This window comes from Acanthisitta chloris, unplaced genomic scaffold (assembly GCF_000695815.1).
Source record: "Acanthisitta chloris isolate BGI_N310 unplaced genomic scaffold, ASM69581v1 scaffold21328, whole genome shotgun sequence".
Taxonomy (NCBI): domain Eukaryota; kingdom Metazoa; phylum Chordata; class Aves; order Passeriformes; family Acanthisittidae; genus Acanthisitta; species Acanthisitta chloris.
This window is the reverse complement of record NW_008687864.1, coordinates 135024-157102: the sequence shown is the minus strand read 5'-3', so window position 1 is coordinate 157102 and position 22079 is coordinate 135024. Positions and strand designations below refer to the sequence as shown.

Here is a 22079-nt window from a genome sequence, read left to right as displayed (position 1 = left end):
TAGCAGCCTGTTCCACATGAGAGTGCTCCAGAGCTGAGCTAAAGTTTTCTCAAGAGATAAAACATAGTTATATACTTCTTGTTTTCCTGTGACATGTATGTTTGAATTAGGTTTGGGAGAGTCATAGAGTTTTCCATATACTATTTCATATTATTCCGATCAGTTTGGTGTATTTGAGGATGGCTAACACATATTTGAGCTATAGATAGGTCTAGATAGCCAAAAGTATGTAAAACAAAGGACAGAACATGGATGATGGCAATATCTAATAACAATAATAATAATATATGTAATGTATGAAATGGAAATAATGAGAAAAGTTAATTTTGTGTTTTGTTTTGTCTTAGAAAAAATGTAGAAGATTTCACTGGACCTAGAGTAAGAAGTGACCTGGGATTCGTCACATTTGACATTACTGCAGATATCCTTGGTGGAAGAAAGGGGTTGCACACTTCCTGAAATAAGAGCACTTTGACATATATTTTTATTACTTTATAATCTTCAGATATTCAGGACTTGGGGAAAACTAACAATTTGTCTTTAAAAAAATTGTAATTGGCAAAAAGTAGTATATTCAGTTCTACAAAATTTATCACATTTTTTGGCCTCGTTCTCAATTGCTGTAACAATTTTGCAGCTTTTCCTTTGTATTTCTTTGCTTCCCTGTTAGTCCGTTTTTTATTGGGAAAAGAGGATTGCTTCTGGGTATATTTCTGGTTTGTATGTTTGTATTGGTTAGGTTTTGTGACATTAGAAGGGAATAATCCTCAGGATTTAGGCACTTGATATAAAAAAAAAAAATCTGTGGTTTTCTGCAGAAGTCAGTACCAAATATGAGGCAGCATACTTTGTCTCAGGTGATTACACTAAGCCTTGCTTTGCATCTGGACTGAAATTCCTGGGATCTTTTCCTGTGTGCTGGTTTTTTGTCACTGTTATGCAAGACATTGATTACCTCCGTGTTTTAGTTTCCCTATTTTGAAGAAACTACATTGTGTAAGCAAACCAAACAAAATACAAATCTTGATATGAATGCTGGATAAAAAGGCTAATCAGATTTTTGCAAGTCTATGCTGAACAGGAATAAGAGGATTTTTTTTTTTTTATCATCTGAAAGCAGGGGAGGTAAGCTCCTGAGATTTACCTGTGAAATGCTTATACATATTAAATTCAGAGACTGAAATTCTATTTAAGTAGGTGCATTGAATTGTACACAGTGTATATAGGGGGAAGCAGAGCAAGGTGGGACAGGACCTCTAAAAGAAATGCTCTTACACGGGGATTAGTCTGCAGTATGTGGGCATAAATCTTTTGTTTTAGTGTTTTAGTGACTTCTAATAGTAGCAGTATTTTTAATTTTTTTAAATAAATACTTTGACTTAATCTCTCATGCCTGGCATAAATAAGTCTTGCAGTGTTTGAAGCTGTAAAATAGAGCTATCTGGTAGAGGGTTTCTGACAAAATTTGTAAAAGAGATACAGGTACATGGGCTCTCTTAACTGCTGGAAACTAAAAAGTTGTTAGTCCGGGGAAATATTAAGTAAAATGACAGAAAAAGAAACGTGGCAAAGGAAAGGGGAAGGTACAGTTTTCATTCACTCTTTTAAACTTACTTAATTTGTGGCTAATTTTAGCAAGTGAAAAGAAATCCCGCAAAGGAGGTCTTCAGAATCTTACCTGTTATTTTGAGCTAGGTCACTACAAATGTTCAAGTAAAATACCTCTACCTATTCTTGCAGTGACAGCAGTTAAATAATTCTTTCCTTTCCTGCCTTTTGAACTAGTATCTTAAAAACGTGATTCAGTCTTGGGATTAGTGGAACAAGATAGAACAGATTTTGAGGCTGGTTAGGGATTCTGTTTATTCTTTGAGATAATGGCAAATAGAATGCAAAAGAGGCCTGGGAAATAAAAGATTACAGCTAATCTTTATTGTGAATTAAAAGGTCTTTCCTTTAGCAGTTACACATGGTGCATTTTATTGTTAAATAAACAGACAGCTCTTTAGAATCACAGCTTTTTTCTACTGGCAGTCTCAAATGGCACTCATCAGTTCTTTACTGTTGATCAAAAATCTGAGCAGAGTTTTGGTCCTGTCTAATGAGCTTTCTTTGTTATCAGTAGGTGATTAAATTTGCTAATTTCTAGTGTCTTTTCCAATCCAAAATACTTTGCATCTTCTAACTTCTCTAATGTGGGTATTAGAGGCTCTTTGAACTCCCTACACTCCACCAGTTTTGTATTTATACATCATTTAATGTTGCTGTATTTTGATCCACAGTTGGATACCAGGGTTCTCCGATAGCATAAAGAATTGTTTTGAAGATATTTACTGAAGGATTGTGTCGTGCCTTTCATGTTTCATGTTTTATAATAGGTTGTCTAGCAGAGGATTCTGGTTACTAGCTTGCAGTGTCAAATATAGAACTCAAATCATTGGAGGAGAAATAGCTGTTAGATTTCATAAATAGTAAAAATAACCCCAAAACTGAAAATCTGACACTTTATGATTAAAATGCATGTTTGAACTAGAAGTGCTCTGATTTATGAATAAGATGAGGTATGTTAAAAGGTGAGAATTCACTGTAACTATCATAGTCTATTTAGATGAGGTAAAAATAAAACAAGGTTATGTAAGCACAGTATGGTATTTTTCTTAACTTGCATACATCTGCAGAGTATATTTGACTGGAATGTTAAACAATTGTTTCTATATTTGTCTGCAGAATATTCAACAAAAAACAATGTAAGTATCAAAAAGAAGATTGAGGCAATTACCCATTTTAGTACTGCTTCTATTTTGAAACATTCTGTGGTTCTGCTGGGAACAGTTAAGGCAGCAGCATTTCCTACTAGCTTGGGCTGTTTTTACTGGCCTTCATGACTGTTATTTTCTTGACAGTTTAACTGCAGGGTGGGAGGTACCACTGAATTCTGCTTAAAACTACTGTGGTCACATTGCAAGGATAACCCCCAAGCTTTCACTATTTCTTAACCTGCTGCACAGAACTCTCTCCCTACTTTTATTTGTGTATTTGGCTTGTTTTAAGTACCTCAGTTATACAAGTACCTTAGTTATCGAGGTTGTATAACTTAGTAGCTCGTATAACTTAGTTATCCAGCTTGTATAACTGAGTTCATGTTTGAATTAAAGTAGTTTTTAGGGTTTCTGGAACTTGATTCTTTCACATTTTTTTCACATAAATCACTAGTTCTCACAAATACTGGGAAATATCTTTCTAAATTGTTCTATAAAATGCTAATCAAGACTGTCTAGGACCTAGTTAAAAAAGCAGTAAAAAAGTTTTAAAAAATTTAAGAATTTGGGATCCATCTTTTCAATTATTCATAAAATTCTTGGAGTTCTGCTTGCTCTTCGAGTTGAGATTTCTTCCATTATAGTTGGAAAAATGTCAGATACCTAGGAAGAATCATGATAGCTCAATTTAAGTCCTTTATTTGAAACAAAATCTAAATACTGCTTTAAAAGTGACTTACCTTTGTAATTCAAGAGGAAAACTCATCCTGCTTTGTAAGTCTTCCAAAGCTTATGACTTAAGTGTTGCATTTTACTACACTGTTCCTTGTTGTTTCCATTTATTCTGTGCCACACTTCACTGTGTAAAACATTATTTTGTTACATCAGTTACGGATTGCAAGCATGTACTCAGGGTTTTTAGATTAATAATGCTATGAAATTCCAGTGTCTGAACGTGATTTCATAAGGTACCTCGCTGACTTTACAGCAATTGTATTTTTAGGCTCTAAATCAAGTGGTGCTCTGGGACAAGATCATGTTGAGAGGAGATAACCCAAGGCTGTTCTTAAAAGACATGAAGTCAAAGTACTTTTTCTTTGATGATGGAAATGGTCTCAAGTAAGTAAATCCTGTTTTTTTGTTTGTTGGGGGTTTTTTTACTGTTTAGTCATGGTGTCTTGATTTACTTGCATACTTTGCATTTTATATATGTGTTTATTGGTGTGGTAAGGTACCTATGTTGTATCTGATACTCTCTCAGCCTGTTGTACCTTTGTAATTTGATTGTCAGATGATGCCCTTGGGATACAAGATACATCCTGTGTCTTCTGTAGACTAGAAGATGCACTGCTGTTCCGAGTGATAGGCTTCTGGGTTTCTCCTTTCAGTGTTCTTGTCTGTGTAGAATTGGTTCTGTGATGCACTCTACTCCAAAGGAGTTAGGTAAAAACAGATTTTTAAAAAAGGCCTGTTAGGTAATAATTTTAGGTAAAAGTTCATGAGCTAACTACATAAAATTAAAAGCTTATTGTTTCTGGACCAGGAAAATAATATCCTAATGTATTTAATATTAGGAACTATTAATTAAATTGGTAACTTGAGTATTTGTGCTGATAATCTTTGTTGCTTTTGCAGGGGAAACAGAAACGTCACCTTAACTCTCTCCTGGAATGTTGTACCAAATGCTGGCATTCTACCTCTTGTAACAGGATCAGGACATGTGTCTGTACCGTTCCCAGATACCTATGAAACAACAAAAAGTTATTAAATTATAGTACTGACTCATAAGCAAGATATTTTTATACTTGTATATTGTGAATACATTTTATTGCTGTTTCTTCTCACATCCCATGCAACTTTTTGGTGAAAGGAACTTAATTTCCTCAGGCTTAACAGCATAGAAAAAGGAAACGAAAGTTCGTGTTCGGGTTTGTTTTTTTTTTAAATAAAACACTGAAGCTGAAACTTAAGGGGAAGGTAAATTGCAGAGTAATGGTTTTAAGGGGGGAAACCGAGAATTTTTTTTGATTTTTTTCCTGGCCATCTGGATATAGATCTCCTTTTCTTTTGAATAAATATTTTTAAACCAGAAGATAGTCTTACTGTGTATAGGCTTTTTTTAAGCACTGGAAGTTATTTAACACATGTAGAACTCAAACGCACTTTCTGGAGTTGGGTTCTGGGAGTCCTTGAAGGAAATGTCTGTTCTGTTTTACAGTATTTTGCGAAATCCATGCTTAGCATGTTCCAGAAGGATAAACTTGGTCCTTTCTAGGGCTGGCAGCAGCTACTTGCAAAACTGATAGTTTGTTATCTGTCAGTCAGCCTATAGATCTTGTTTTGAGTGCTGCTGATTAAGCCCACATCCAATTCAGTATTACAAATTAATTTAATCACTGCTTATAGTGCAGCAGACTGGAAGAATAACAAGAAATCTATTCAACATGAGTCATAGACTTTCAGTGTAAGACAAGTCAGTAAGAAAAGTAAAAGCTTTAGGTAAAGAAAGGCTACAGAGGAATCTTGTGTTTTTTACTGGGGTCTGCAGAGCAGGAAGAATGAACATAGTTGTTCCAGAAGTGACTGGGACAACTAATATTAGAGGGGACCTACCATAGCAAGGAATGGGGACAGATGTCCAAAACAGTCTGGGAAAACATTCACAAAATAGAGGATTTCCCCATAGTAAGATAGAGTAATTGAGAGACATTTATCAGCTTGAGTATGGATGTGTCTACCTGCAAGTCTTGCTGATTTGCATCAGCTAGGAAAGGTAGCAAGCAGTGTGTAGCAGTTGCAGTCAGCACCTCTGCTGAAAAAGCAGCCTTTCCATGGCTGCACATCCCGTTCCTTGTGCGCTCCTTCACTCAGCAACAGCCATGAATGCTTGTTGTAGTTGGGAGAACAGAAGAAACAGGGTATCAGGATTGCCTCTTGGCAATCAACTAGTGGTTTTAGATCATCATACGTGGAAAGCACACTGTCAAAGAACATCAGGGAGAAATCTACCTTCTTGCCTCCAAAGTAGGATATTCTAGCAGACAACAGTAGAATTTTAAGACACTTAAACTGTAGCTTTCCAACATGATGCATGAAGCTTTACCAGCCTTTCCCAGTTTGGGATGAGCATTTTAGAGGGATGAAGAAGAAACCATCAATGAATGGAGTTGAAGTTTTCTGGGAGGAGAACTTGGTTTTGTCCTGAGTGAAAGGCCGTCATAGATGAGCACTTAACAATGTTGTGATAGCTGGCTCTTTGCTTCTGAGTCACCAACTGGTTCAGGGTGCAGGGAGGCAAATTGCACCGATGAGCTCTATACAAGCTTTTCAAGAAGTAAAATGGCAACTGTATTTTGTTATGACAATTCTCAAACCACTTACAAAAATGAGCTTTTATGGAAACAAATGGCATTCACTTTCTCTTGTCTCTTAAACATCTTATATAAAGAAGTATTATTGCTGGCAGCTGATTTTCTCTTAGATGTGTTCCTAACTAAATATTGCTGGTTTATGTAGTGATGTGTACAAAAGAGATTCCTTCGCAAGTGATTTACTTAGTGGAAAAGGGTTTGAAACTCTTTTGTGGAAGTTTGAACTGGAAACACTTCGGATGCATTTCAGAGAGCAGTTTTTTGGTTCTGGAGACAGGAATTCCCATGTAAGGACTGAAAAATGGAAACTTAAAAGTAGCCTGGGTTTCCATTTGCCATCAAAAGCATGCAGCACAACACGAGAAGTCCTGTGCAGGAAAGGAAAACAGCTTCTAAAAGTCTATATTTAGAGCTCTGCTCCCCTGCACAGTCTTAGTTATGAATTGGCACTTACAGATGTTGAAAATAGACACTGAGAAAATAAATTACTTTTATTAAATGTTTATTCTTTTAATAAGTTTCCTCTGAACAACAAAATTAAAAATGGCTAATACCGGATTCAAGTAGAGCTCCTGCATTATTTTTGCATTCCAAATGTTGAAAATGTTACTCTTCTGAAAATTATTTCGAGATTATAGCTTTTGCAGGAATAGTTCTGTAAAATGAAAGCTATTTAGACTGAAAGTTCAGGTATTGGTGGAGCAATCCTACTACAAATTAGAAAATACATAGAAAATAACTATTTGTAGGACTTAATATTTAAGAACAGTTCTGATATATTTAGTTTATTTTGGAAGAAAATGTGTATTTTTTTCCATTAAAACAGTTAAAAACTTTTATTTAAAACATTTTAACCTATCTGTTCAAACGTAAGCCAACAGGCTTCAGGTAGAACTGAAGAGTTCTGTTCTACATGCATTGGTAAATGCTCATATTACAGTAGTCACATCAGGAATATTTTTATTAAATAAAAAAAATACAAAACTTAGCTTGAACAAGCCAAGTGGCTACTGGATCTTTTTCTGGTGTCCTCCACCACTTCCCTGGGACCATTTTTGTAAATTGGCATGTTATTCAAGAGATGAAGCACAGGTAAGGATGAAGTAGGTATTCTGTTGGGTTTTGTTTCCCTTAATATTGTGTCACAGAAATAATCATAAAATAGTTTGAGTTGGAAAGGACTTGAAAGGTCTTCTAGTTCAACCCCCCTGCAGTGAGCAGGGACATCTTCAACCAGATAAGGCTTCTCAGAGCCCCATCCAACCTGACCTTGAATGTTTCTAGGGATAGGGCATCTACCACCTCTCTGGGCAACCTGTTCCAGGGTTTCACCACCCTCATTGCAAAAACTTCATCCTTATATTCAATTTAAATAAACCCTCCTTCAGTTTAAAACCATTATCCCTTGTCCTACTGCAGCAAGTCCTGTTAAAATGTTTGTGCCCATCTGTCTTACAGGCACCCTTCAAGTGCAGGAAGTTCTTAATTAAGCCTGCCTGGAACCTTCTCCAGGCTGAACAACATAATTCTCTCAGTCTTTCCTCATAGGAGAGTTGTTCCATCCCTCTAATATGCAAGTTATTATTTAGTTTATCCACTAGTAATTGTTTTTAATTAGGAATTCTTAATTTGTTTTTGTTTTACATGGAAAGATTTTCTCTCTATTCTGTTTACTTCAAACTTCAACAGAATTGTTTTTTCCAAACATTAGTGGTCTAATAATGTTATTCTTACTCCTCTATGCATAAACTATTGAGAAAATAAAACAAACAGAAACCCAGCTCAGGGCTAATCACAGACACCAAAGTCACCTGGAATTCTCCTCTGTTTCCCTTGTGCTCCTTAGTGGTGCTCTCATAAATTTTGAGGAAATAGCTGGCACTTATTTAAAATGACAAAACTGGGAGAAATTGATTAGAGAGAATATACATACTTCTAGCACTAGAAGACCATGACAGTGAGCAAGCATTTTTGTAATTTGAAGATATGTTTATATTATAACCCTAGCTTTGTTAACAGCAGTTGTCATGTGTTTTGCAATTGTAATCCAATGACTGCCAAGTGCTTTACAAGAAAAATGCATTTCCAGAAAGATGCTGGCATTTTTAAGCCATATGGAAAGTGCTTTTGAAAGTGACTTACCTCAAAAATACTACCCTGGGGTAGCTAGAAATGCTTGCATGGCATGTGATAAACTGACCAGCTGGCTGCATGGGTGATTGGCAGGCAGAAGGGATGATTGCGAACTCCTAGTTCATAGAAACATAGAATCATAGAATTTAGGGTTTGGAATGGACCTTACAGATCATCTAGTCCCAATCCCCCCTGCCATGGGCAGGGACACCTCCTCACTGGATCAGATTGCTCAAGGCCTCATCCAGCCTCATCCACTCTCTTTTGACCTGCTGACTCCTCTCCTTTTGACACAGCCCAGGATTCGATTAGCTTTCTGGGATGCCAGTGCTAGCTCATGGTGAGTTTCTCATCCACTGTCACTCCCAAGTCTTTCTCCTCACTACTGGTTTCAATTACTTCCTCACCCAATCTGTGGATGTGCCTGGGATTGCCATGGCCCAAATGTAGGACCTTGCACTTCTTTTTATTAAGCTTCATGAGGTTTCCACCGGCACACCTCTCAAGCCTGTCAAGGTCTCTCTGGATGGCACATCCCTTCCTTCCAGCATGTCGACTGCCCCTCACAGTTTGGTGTTGTCAGCGAATTTACTGAGGGTGCACTCAATTGCAATGTCCATGTCTGCCAAATTTTAATTGTACATTACTGGTTTTGTTGATACAGAGGGAAAATGAGAAAATAAAAATGGATGGAGGCAATAGCTTTTTTTCTTTTTTTTTTTTTTTACATGAGAAAATCTTATCAAATATAATTTTATATTTTGTTTGCATTGAATGTTCAGTTTTTGTGGCTGAAGGGGTTCTGCTATTTGATATCCATATAGGCTTTCAGCATAATCAGTTGTTAACTTTGGAAGTTTTGAGTGGTTTATTTCTTCTCTAAACTTTGTCCAAGAGAGCATTTTTTTGCTATCTCTATATTAAAGAATTCATAAAATATTTTACAGTTTCTCATTTTCCTGTGTATATTCTTTCATTCTTTCTTTTTCTCTGGTTGTGATCCAGCAGGATTATTTTCATTTTGGTATGCTGACCCTTTCATGCACAAAATTAGTTTCTGAGCTGTGTTTTACCAAGGCTTTGTGTTATGCAGTTGCATCATAAAATCACAGGTGTGTGGATATTGTAAAACTGAGTCCTACTTATGCATAGTGAAAATTCCTCAGATTTTTGACAAAGAACTGTGCAACACATGAAAGGGTAAAAAGCTGAAAGCCTTCAGTTTGTCAATTCTGGGGCAGTCCCCTTTGCTGCTTTTCCTAGAGCAATGGCCTTTATTTTCTCCCACATCTTTCCTGGCTCCTAAGAAGTCTTTCTTAAATAAAAACATGTTTTGTAGCCTTTGTCACAGATGGGACTTCTGTTAGTCAGTATTTTAATGGGTATTACTTTTTTTTTTCACTAGCAATTAGATTTCTTGGTAGCATGACTGAAGTATTACAGAATAGTGTAGAAATAGCTTTCTGAAAAATGTTCAATCTAGACAAAAAGGCAGTAATTGCACTAGAATGGCTTCTGCTAATTTATTAAATATAATGTGTACAAAAATCACACTGGGGAAAAATTAGGTTTTGATCACTGGACTTAACTCCTGCAGGAAGATTTTGTAGGAAATTCCAAGGCACCATCTTGAATCCAAAAAATAAAAGCAGTATTGATGTAGCTCAGTTTTGAGACCTCATTACATCATCATTGTAGCAATTCAAATCTTTTTTATTTGTATAATGTATGTAATTCTAAACATCTTCCCTAATCTAAAAACTGAAGACAGTCAACAATATGCTGTTTGTATAATTACCAGCAGATGTCAGGCATTCACTTTACAAAACAACTGAGCCTGAAAAGCGTTCATTTTCACAGTAGGATATATGAGAAGCTTTGATTTTCATTTTAGGTATAGAATGCTATTGTGCAGCTTGTTACCTATTAGACTTGAGAGATTTGAATTCAAGGAATGAGTTTTCAGAGTATTTTTAGTTAGACAAGGGTGGACATAATGTGACATATTTTTGCATATTTGACACATTTATGAATGCCATATATAATATAGTAAAAAAAAGGAGTCAATTATGTACATGTGTACACAAGTGGCATCCTTGCATTTGTCTTCTAGACAGTAAATCTCAGGTGACATTTAAGATATCGCTGTTTAGTTTATCCCTGGGAGCTGATCTGTTGCAAATTAAAGAATCCTTACAGTTAAAGTCTGTGACAGACTTGGGACTCTGGAATGTTATTCTTGGCTCTTCTACAGATCTTTCATAGACCAAAGAAGAAGTTGCAGATGACAAAACTGTCATACGGATTTTTTAAATATAGAGGAGTGATGGTTGGTTGTCTCACAAGCACTTTGAAATTTAATTCATTGTGAATTTAAATCAGATTTTCCAACTTTAAATGGTTTTCCTGTAGGGAATGACAATACTGGGCAACATCATCTTCTTTCTGAAGCTCCACTGTTGTAGTGAATATATTTAAGGTTATTTTTGGTGTATTTAACTGCCTGTTAAATGTTTCCTGTACAAAACAAAATAAAGATTTTTTTCCTAAGTATTTGTGCAGTGGAGCAGGAATAGCTGTCCTTTGAAGTGGGGTGGTATTTCTCTACAGATAACCGCAATGACCCCATTCTTTAAGGTAAATGTCTGTGTTCTGAGCATCTATCCCTGCTAAGTGGGAACAGCTGCTTCCCAAGGAGACAAGATACAAGTCAGTTGCTAGTGCTGCAGCAGTGTGGATCTCAAGCCTTGGTTAGAAACAACAGAAAGGACTGAGCATGAAATGAGAACTGCTGCCTTAGCAGTTCCCACTGTACTAGAAACAAACAGCTATTTTTATACTCTCACTACCGAACTTTTGCCGCTACAAATAAAAAGGACATGTTCCAGAATGTTGTGAGGTTTTCCCTCATGCACAGCACTGACAAAGTCTTTTTGATCAAAAACAAAATGGAAAGACAAAGACTAGATATGCTATAAATAGGGATCAACAATGTTCATCAACCACTTTGAAAGTGCCACAGGTTGACATGTCCAGATAAGTTATGACAGAGGATGACTTTGTGTAATGGTGAGAGACTTGGAACAGTCTCACACATTTCTTCCACCTCTCATGCCTTGGCACAAGATTTGATGCCTCTGTTGCACCAAGTAAGTGTGGGGAAGTAAAGAACTTACTGATGAAACAGTTTTTCTGTGAATAACAGCATATAACTACTCATTTAGTCATGCATAGAGAATCAGTTACTATCTGCTTATCACTGAACATATCAGCTTGTGCTGCTCAGCATCTTTCTTGCCAGTGTAGCACAGTTAGGTTTTCATTTCTTTCATTTGGACCCCATTCATTCATCTTTGAACTACAAGAAGTCCAATGAAATGGCCACCTTCTGTGGCTGGGTCCAAAGCATCAGAACAACTTGAGGCGTCCCACCATGTCAGTATGTGCACAAAATAACTTCTGGACTGTAGCAGTATTTCAGAGATTGTTTGGAACATAGAATACACGAAGAAGCAGGTAACTGTTAGCCAGTTACTTTGTGTAAACTATGACAGGTCCTTTGGAAGTGTCCTCTCTTTCTTTAGCTATAAACCTGTCGTGAAAGTGGCCAGAGGCAGTGCACTGCAATCTCCCCAGAGCTGGGAGGGCTGGGGTGCACACCACAAGGCTTATAAACCTGAAGGGAGGGACCATGCTAGGGTTACTGTCAGTTTGAGGTTTGACTGTGTCTCCCTAGAGCATTTATTACTTTAACAAGATGGTGCTGAGGCAACTTCTGCTGCTCAGCAATGTTGCAGGAGATTTGTAGTGTCACAGTGAAGGTGAGCATGTGCCACCCTGGCTCACCTGATCTGCTGAGACAAACTTCTGCTTGAGAGAAGCCTGTAACCCAACAGTTGGTGTATCACAGACCCATTTATTTTGGCCTTAAGCCTGGCTTAACTTAAGCTCTCAGTTTTTCCGTTTATTGTTTTGAAAGCACCTGGTATTGATAAGGTGATGGCATGTAAGACATGCTTCAAGACAAGATTCAATTTGAAATGTAAAACCAGTAAAAAATGCACATGACTATTGGGAGCACTAACACAGAGTCTGCAACCATGCAAATAATAGTGCATGAGCTCTTTGCAAAGGAGAAAATACTAACTTCCACTTCCTACTAATATAAAGGTCTTTTCCATTAGCAATATTAAAAGGCACCAACCAAACTGCTGATGAACTAATCATGGAAATGCAAACACACAGTGAGAAATATTCTAAAATCAGTCAAATAATAAAATCTCTTTTCCCATTAAACTACATTAATGATTAGAGTGATCTTTTATTAATACTAAGCTAATACAGTGAGCTAGATTTCATTAGAGAAAAAGTGATTGAGAATAGTTTATCAGCAGAAAACATCCTTGAAGTATGTCACTAGATGGCAATGTTACACGTGGCACGGGGGACTTTTGTTTAACTACACAGGCAAGGTTTTAACATCAAGAGAAGGCAGGTTTTTGAGGCAGTTTTCATGGATAAAATTGCAGCAAACGAGAAGCTAGATAATCATGTTACAAGGCTGTTCCCTAAAAAACATATGCTTATGTTTTCGAAAGGAGAGAATTGTTAACACTTGTGGTTAGCTGTGTTTGAAGAACATCAGTAGTCAGAGTGAAACAGGAGTTGCACTAGGTAGCTATCTAGTCAGAGTTTGTGTTGTGATGCACCTTCCTGAAAGGGCAGCTGACCTCTTTGGTAGCTAAGTAACACTAAGTCTAGGCTTATGAACTTATGAAACTTATGAAAATTTGCACATGTTTAGTGAAACTAGAGTGTTACCTTTATTTTGGGGGGTTTTTCTTCGGTTGTTTGTTTGGTTTATAACCTGCAGTCCCAATATTTAGAGGGACCCAATAACTGGGGGGGACTTGTTGCAGGAAAGCAGTACTTAGCAGAGCCTGATGTGACAGCACCACACTCGTCATTCTCAGAAATTCCACTGGTATCAAAGGGAGTTCCACAGGCACAACACACGAAGGGCCCACAACACAAAGATTGCCTGCAATGAATTATAGAGAGGAAACTAAGCTTTTCAGTCTCCTTCACTTATCCCAGTGTGCCTGGTTATTGCACAATAGATGGAGTTGAGTGACCTCTTAATGTACATACAGACTGGTGCCCATTAATCTTGAAGGGAGGTAAGATTTCATGGTATGTAAGGACTTTTTTTTTTCCCCCTTGTGCTGAAACACAGAGATGCTGTGGGGAAATGTAGCCTTGATGATGCATTGCCTTTACACAAATGGCATATTATTTTAAGATTAAAATCACATTCGCTTTCCTCTTTACTGTAATGGATCATAAAACAAAGTTGCACAAGATGGATGCATTTAATCTTCTCCTAAGGAGTTGAATGGCTTCAAAGTTTAAATAAGTTCGTATTAAAGGAGGAAACAAATTTCTTAATTCCTACCTACAATCCTAAAAGTCAGGAACAAGAATTAAATGTTAACTTTTTGTTGACAGGACATTTGAAAATCTATCACAATAGTTTTCTCAGTCTTTCTTACCAGTGGATATGTTTCCATTACTGTTGTTCATTCATGAGAACAAGGGAAGTGATGCAGGATGAGCTGGTGAGAAAATTTAAAGGAAACAATAGTAATGACTCACAACTGAAGTCTGTGCTTTAGAATTTCCCACCTTTCAAAGATGGTCTGCTAAAGAAAACTCAAAGTAATGTTCTAGCCAAATCAGAATTATATTGAAGAAACACTATGACATGCAAAGTATTGTTTTCAGAGAGACAACCCAATCTGATTGTACTTTTGATCTGAACTTTTTTTTGGTTTAATGGCATGCTAAAAATTGCTTGCCCAATCCATTGTCTTCAGAGACTGCCCTTTCTTTGAAGACTTACAGAAGTCAAATTCTGCCAAGAGCTGACTACTTTGTCCAGTGTTCTCTCTTCTTTGGAGCTGTCTTACTGAAGTGTTCAGCTGAATATGTTTAATACTTCAAAAGGCTTTGATACTACAAAATACTACTATGGTTTAATGCTACAAAGGCTTACGTCCTTAAAACATTAAATTCAGTGTAACACTATTGTGAAAACTAGCACTGAAACAGGAGCACAGTGACCAAAAGAAGAATATAGATAGCAATATGATAAGCCACAGACGGTGATAGATTATTATGGTTTAATTTTTATACACTTTACATGTTTGCCATGAGGGAGTGATGTTTTCAAACACAACTCACGCTCCCTCTGAGTTCTTCTGTAAATGTCTTTTTCCTAACTAGTGTGTACAGCCCCATAGGTGTTCCCCAGTGTTCCTCTTTGTGACTATACTTGGGATCAAACTAAGTCACATACCTACATGATTTTACCATGTGAGAAATATGAATAGTGGTTCTTCTGTGCTGGAAAATTGAACAGAATCGTATCTTGGGGAAACTGAGTTCAGTGTAGCAAGATTTTTATCTGCTGCTGGTATATGTCTCTGCATATGGCTTCTGTTACATGTACTGCTTAGAAGACTTATTTTCTTATGAATGCTTATAGCTGTCACATTAAAGGAGTCTTGTTTATCTGGGACCTGAAGTTAAAATTACAGAAGCTGTATTTTTAGTGCTGATTTGATATGTATATTGCACAGAGAACACTAATAGGTTAAAGTTGTCTGTTAATCCACTAAACACAAAACATACTGTGCCATAAACAGTCATTTTCATGTTAATTTATCAGTGCTCCTTAACTACATCTGGCAAACAATCTTTAAACTGTCATCTGGAAGAGTTGTTTCTAAATGTGTATGTGTTCTGACTTTTTATAGTAAAAAATATACTAAGCCTTTTGAGTTTTTATGAGTGTTATCAAGTTACCAGATACTTCAGTGGCTGTCTATTGAAAATCTTTTCAAGATCTTGGAAGTTAATTTATTTTTTTTCACAGGGAGGCAGAAAGTTAGCTTTTTTCCTTAATTGCAGTACCCTCAAGTGTCACCCCATTTTTATTTTTAAAGATGATGCACTTTCACTTCTATTCCTATGTGCCACATGTGACATTGTGTAGCTATCCTTATCGAACAGCCTCTTGTTGTTCATCAGGCTTTTTTGTCTGGTCATAGTTTCTGACAAATTGTTTAAATAAACAAACTATTTTTTCTTTCTGCTCTGCCATCACTTGCTGCTGAGAGCTGTCCTTTGCAAAGAGAAAGTTGCTCTTTCTCAAAGGAGTCACTTATATGCTACCTTCTTTTGTGCTGCTCTCATTTAACCTGGAATACAAACCTTTCTGGTTTTTTCTCTACAGAAGTAGTACTAAGGTTTCATTTCCTCCACAGTAGTCCAGGATGTAAACCCAGCCCCTGCTGCAGCAGCTCACTTAGCTCACTCTTCTGTGCTCCTCGTCATGTCTCTCTTTTCAGAAAGATTAATCAGTAGTTGATCTGCAGCCTGTGCTGAGCCTCTGGTTCATGTGGATGCAATTAAATAGCATGAAAGGTGGTCTACCAGGCAAAGTACCGATGTAGTGTAAATAACTTGGGCTGGAATTTCATTATACAACTAGGTGTCAAACTCCTAATGAAGTCACTTTCTGCCTGCAGCAGGCAGTAGAGCGTAGTGGGAAGATGCTTGTGTTGCAAATGAGATGAATGATGCTGTCATGGCCTAAAAACTGACCTCTGCAGCAGCAATTTTTTTGAGTCTTCCCTCTACAATACTAATAAATTACTTTGTGCTGATGTGCTCGTCCTGCTGCTTTTTCTGGATCCAGCTAAGGGATCTCTATGCTGTTTTATACTGTACAATATCTACATCATTCTATTCCCTTGTGAGGTTTTTCTGTGAATCTGAGCTACATGTGCTAGCTGGAAGCAGACTAATCCATAATCTGAACTAAAAAGTAGAGTGGGATAGAAATTCTTTAAAGGGAATATATAAACATGGAAACTGGTACTTTGCTTCTGTAACTGCTGATATCTCCCTATAGTTTCAGACCAGATATTATTTACTATCTTTATTTACTCACCAGTGACAGAAGGATGATAGTTATTTACTTTGATGGAAGTTTTAATGGTTCGTTAGTTTGTTTTCAAATTGCTTCCTGACACCTGAGGCAGACCAGCATATGCACACACAAATAACACGACCTAGCACCTCAGTTATGCTGATCACTGCCTAAACAGCTATCTCACCTTCTTCAGCAGGGAAACTAAGAGTGGCTTCAAAGTGTCCTGTTTTCTTCCCCATACCTGCCTTTGATTTTTATATTTATACATATTTTTATTCCTCTGGAACCTCTTCTATGGTGTCCTTTATGAGAGTTTCTGAAAACATAACTAACTGAAAAAAATAAGTGTATAGACTTGTGATCAATATAGGACAGCAGTCCCACATCTAAATGACTTTTTAAACTCTTAAAGAACTGGGGGCTTCAGGAAACTTATGATTCAGGTTTTGTAGGAAAACATGGAAGTTTGATCTGCTCACAGAGGGACAACTATCAGCTATGGTAGAAAGAAGGTGACAAATGGGGAGTACAGTTAACCAAATAATATAATGATACTAGCATCACTTTCTAGGGAAAGTGAACAGAGAATCACGAAAAGGGCTAGATAAAGCCTGTTTCACTGCCTATGCACATGCAAATATAAGCTGTGTTGTTTTAGCAACCCAGACAGTGTTTGCCTGGCACTTGGAAATGCAATTTTTGCAGGTAGGTCATATAAATTATGTTGACATCTTTCAAGGGCCTGTTCCTTGCTTGTGGGAGATTATCAAAACACTTTGAGGCTACTAGTTTAAAATTGCCTTGTCAAATAATGAACATATATCTCAAAATATACAAAGTTACACAATATTTGAAATAAAGTAGGGCTTTGTACATTTTTGGTACGTATTGTGGGGTTTTATCTTTTTACAAACAGGACTATAAACCAGAAAATAACCACTGATGGATATTTGTCCTGCCAGAAACAAAGTGACAATTTTTAACTAAACATATTTCGTTTTGCCACTAAATTGACAAAAGATCCCTCAAGGAGTTAGCTATGCCTGTATATGAAAAAATCAATTCTCATGGTAAGCAATGAATCACAAAATATACAGTATTGATTAAATTGTGATATCAAAGTGAAGCTGGTTTCAGATAAATAAGAGAAATTACTACTCACTGTTGATGTAATGGACCAGCTACTTAGCTGTCCCTTAAAGATTATTTAATAAAATAGTTGTGGTTGCAAACTATCTAAAAGCTGCTGCAATGTTTGTATGCAAAGGGTAAAGTTTTAATTTAATTCTTCTGTTCACTTTAAGCAGCACTTAGGTTATTCCAGACATGAGAAAAATGTGAATTAAAGTTGCAAATTCATGCAACCAAGACTGCTTTGGCTCATCAGATAAAAGTTAAAAACAAACATTCTCTTATTCTTCTCTAATCTTTAACCCAATTGCTTGGCTAATCTGCAATAAGGTCCCATCCTCCCCACCCATTTTTTTTTACCATGGTTTTAAGGTCTTAGCATTTCTAAATGGGAGAACAAACTGAACTGTGCTTCAGGGTCAACTCTATCCCTCTGGACCTGAATCTTCCATGTATTTATTTGCCTCTGAAGTATTTTTAATCTGTTTGTGTATTCTTCATAGTGATAGCAGGAAAGGCAGGTAAAAATACACAAATCATGATTTGCAACAAAGAGTTTGGAAAATAATATTGCAAGCTTTCTATTGGCAATGTTCTCATATGGCACCCAATTTTACAGTATTTTTAAACAACAAGTTTCTGGCTACTGTGTGGAGATCTGTATGGAATAGACTTAGGATATTGTCTGCCATTTACTCTGTATGTAAATAGCAGAAGAGCCTGTAGTGACAACGTGCATGTTTGATATTATGAAAAGTCTTCTGGTTAAGAAGCAAATGGTTACTGGTTTTTAACAGTATGACAATCACAATTAGTCCTCTTCTCTCTAAGACCAAATTTTAAGTTTCTTTTTCTTCGTGCATGCAAGTTCTATACATTTTACCTTCTTATAAGCATAATATAAAGTTATCTTTTCCCGATATTTTCATGTCTAGAAATAATTGTCACTGTTCTTTTTTTTCTTATGCTGATGAATTCTCTGCAAGTTCAGAGTCAATGATGCTTTAGAGATGTTTCAGCTGGAAACTGCTTCCAAACAATTTGCAGAATAAGAACTATGTTCATGAATGGCATGAAAAATATTTGCTTGAGTTCAGAGTGGCCCAAGTACTTGAAAGGGACATCTATGGATGGTAACTAAACAAAAAATACATTAGCCTTGGGATAATGTCTGTGATAAAAATAATAAGGGGGTTCTTATTTGCACAACCTCATATGTAATTGCCCAGTTCTTGCTTTTCCTATTGTTGGTAATCAAGGTGTTTTCCTGTATGGACTCTTGCTTTCAGCTAATACTGCTTTTATGGTTTGCCATTTATGTTCTTACTCACTTTTTGCTTCCGTTTGTGTAATTAATTAAGTTAATAAGTCAATAAAACCAGAAAAATACAGCAAACTATGGCAAAATCTGCAGCTACAGACTTTGCACATAAGTGCATGTTCTACTATTTAAAATTCAGCTTTCCCATTGATACATGCATAGATGCATCACCTTCTGATTGGTGAGAAACATGCAAAAGTTCTTTTTTTTTTCAGTGGATGTAACTACTATTACACAAATTACTATCTGTGCCTTCTTATTTTTATTTTCTCAAGTCCTCTCCTCCTGATGAGTTTGTAATACATAATCCTGGAGACAAAATGCTTTACTTCTGGAATTCAGTGTCTGCTGTTTGACATCTGAGATAACTTGCACATTCTTTCTCTCTGTAGTATTAAATCCTTCACTAAAATAATTATTGCTTGTACTCATTGACTGCATTCTCTTTGCAAGGGTACTGCCCCTCTCCTTTCTCTGTGTACAAACATCCCTTTTCCTTATGGTACCAGGTCAACAGCTACTGGGATTACTTTGCTTGTAGCTGCCCTAGACAGGCAGCCAATGGTGACCACTGGGTGCAACCACACAGAAAGCAACCTTTGCTGCCAGTCTCAGCTGTGCAGTGTGTTCCTGAGCAGTTGCCACTCCAGATGATAGGTCTTGCTCTTTGTCTCCCCTTGACAGTGTACAAGGCCCCCTGACCTGCCATATCCCCTGATGGCACAGGAGTAGCAGAGGGTGACAGAAAGGTGGCCACTGCTTCGCCACTGTCCCACATGTTCTCTGCCCATTTTCTTGCCAGGCAGTGTTGAAGGAGGGATTCAGCCCTTGAGGTGATGTTTGCTACTCATCCTTCCTGCTGGTTTCCCAATGAGTGGGTGCTGGGTCCTCTGGAATTGTCCCTTGGGCCTCACAGAGTTCCTCTGCTTTGTGCCTTGGTTGCTGAATCTCCCCCAACTAGTTCAGAAAGTTTCCATCCTAAGGGTGGGGGTGCATGTCTTTTTAGTAATGCTTCTTCACTGTTGCTTTCCTTACAAGATGCTTTTATTATATGTTATTCTATTCTTGCTTATTTGTTAGGACAGTAGGACCTAGATTTACTTCAGATTTACTTCCTGCAAGCTCCTTATCTGGTTATGACTTATAAGCTGAGCCCTGAAACACTTCAGCAATGCAAAGTAGCAGCATTCAGTATTAGAGAACACAAGTGTATGTGTAAAATACCTCCTTTTTTAATTGCTTGAAAGTACATTTAAAGACTTCCATGGCTAAGATATTTGTTGGCATTGGGTTTGGTATGTGGTAGGATTTACAGAAAGTGTTTCTGACATATTTTGTTATTCACATTGGCCATGTCCTTTCCTTGTGTTAGATGTGTTGAGGTTCGTTTCTATACGGAATAATGCAGACCATAATGGATGAAATGGTTGAATTCTGTTTTAATTTTTATGACTGTGCATCATATCCTGGGATAAAAATATGTGCAGTCACCTTCTGTGTGCATATTATAGAAGAAGCAATTCTGTCAAATAACAGCCAAAGCTTAGTTTGAAAATGCAAACTATGGTTATAGAAATAACCTTAATGTTAGAAGTTGTATAGTGTTTTCTGCACAACCTAAAGTCAGAGTAGTAGGAAAGAGATTTTTTTCTGGTTTTCATTTTCTCTTTTGAACAATAAGGTGGGTTGTGTTTCAGTGCTGAGGGGAGCCCTGAAGACCTTTTCATCCTGAAAAGATTGTATCAAAGATTTGCACAAAGCAAAATTGTCTTTCTTCTGGCCCTGGTTCTGTCCCTGTAGATAGCCTCTGAATAAAAGTATTAACATTTGAAATTGACGTCGAGGAACAGAAAACTAGTTAGCACTTGCGTGATTACTTGTTTCCTTTGTATGTTTCCTGTGATTTTTTTTTCCAAATTGTACCTAGGGATCTAACATCTCAGCTATTTTTTGTTACAAATTGTCTGGCTGAATTCCCTCATCTTTCATGTAACCTGAGCTTCATTTAAAAGAGCTATATTTCATAATAAATCAAATTTATCTGTTGTTATATTCATTCCTGAAATATTCAAAAGCTTGCAATTGAGCAGAAAATATCATAAGCTACACTTTCCATGTTTGTTATCCAGTGTTTGTATTAACAATAAAGCTGTATAACTAAAAATTTAATTGCCATAATGATGAGGGACAACAGGTTTCATTATTTCAGATATTTCAGTCTAAAACTGCTGCCAAGAACCTTTATATGCTGCCAAGAACCTTTATATTACTGAGTTACACTGGTGGTCTGAGGGCTTGCAGAAACACTATTAAGCTCTTCACTTCCAATCTCTTGCCTCCGCCAACAAGACTAGTAGGGTAGACTTTGGCACAGCTGGCACTGCAGGGGTGCAGCTAGAGTGATTAGGAAAATCCACAGTCTCCCAACAAGAAAATTTACAGCTGAATTATGACAATTTCACAGGTAGAGACAGTGGGAACTGTAAGTTTTTTGTGAATCCAAGATCTACTTCTTTTGTTTGTGACACAAGAAGTGAACTGATATCCAGGGGCTTTTGCAGCACAACAGCCAACATTCAGCTCTCCAAACCTACCTTTGTGGGGCATGTAGTCATGTAGCACACAGGAAACAGAATTCCATCTCTGTGGATTTTGGTGGATTGATGCAGGTAAATAATTTCAGTGCTTCAGCATATTAAGTTGCACACAGAGGGCTGTTTTTTTCCTTGGGAAGATGTGTATTATAGACTTTTGAAATAGTCATTAAATACATCTGTCTGACCACATAAACTCTTGCAAATCTTAATGTGGAAACATTTAATTCCACTATGTTTCCTGAGGTGACCTCAAACCTTTGGTGGTTACCTGCTCAACTACTGCCAGGAAGTGTTTAGGAAGGAGATTGTTGGGTGTACAAAGATTTCCCTTGACAAAGCACTGAGCTTTTAGACATAAAACTTATTGCACAAACATGACATAACTATCAGTCACTTGTTCCCATGATTAAACAAAACAGAAGTGGCCAGAATCTGAAGGTGATATAATTTGCTGCTGTTGCTATGTAGCATGACAAATGAATGGATGGAGGTGAGGAAATTTTTTTTCTCCTGAGATTTCTAAAGTTAATCTTCTAGTCCTACATTTAAGATTGCTTGGGAAGTTGAATTAAGTTTGGGGTTGTATATGTAGTTACTTACATTTGTTACTGAAATGATTGCTAAATCTACAGGCCTTCATATAACCTGAGACAGCATACTAGACTCTGGGACTGGGTTTTGTGAATATGAAAATCCAGACCATTCTTTGGGATCACGAACACTGAGAGTGCATCATCAGATAATGGAAATACTCAGTGTTAGAGTATT

The 22079-nt window shown here is 37.0% G+C and overlaps 1 protein-coding gene across 1 annotated transcript; it reads left to right on the top strand.

The window, feature by feature from the left end:
• Window positions 1-347: 347 nt before the first annotated feature.
• Window positions 348-4851, top strand: SPCS3 (signal peptidase complex subunit 3 homolog (S. cerevisiae); the record flags this gene model as incomplete). Its single annotated transcript, XM_009080813.1, has 4 exons — window positions 348-421; window positions 2671-2747; window positions 3763-3878; window positions 4395-4851. Coding segments are annotated over 4 exons (400 nt in total), but the record flags the coding sequence as incomplete, so codon positions are not given.
• Window positions 4852-22079: the final 17228 nt, after the last annotated feature.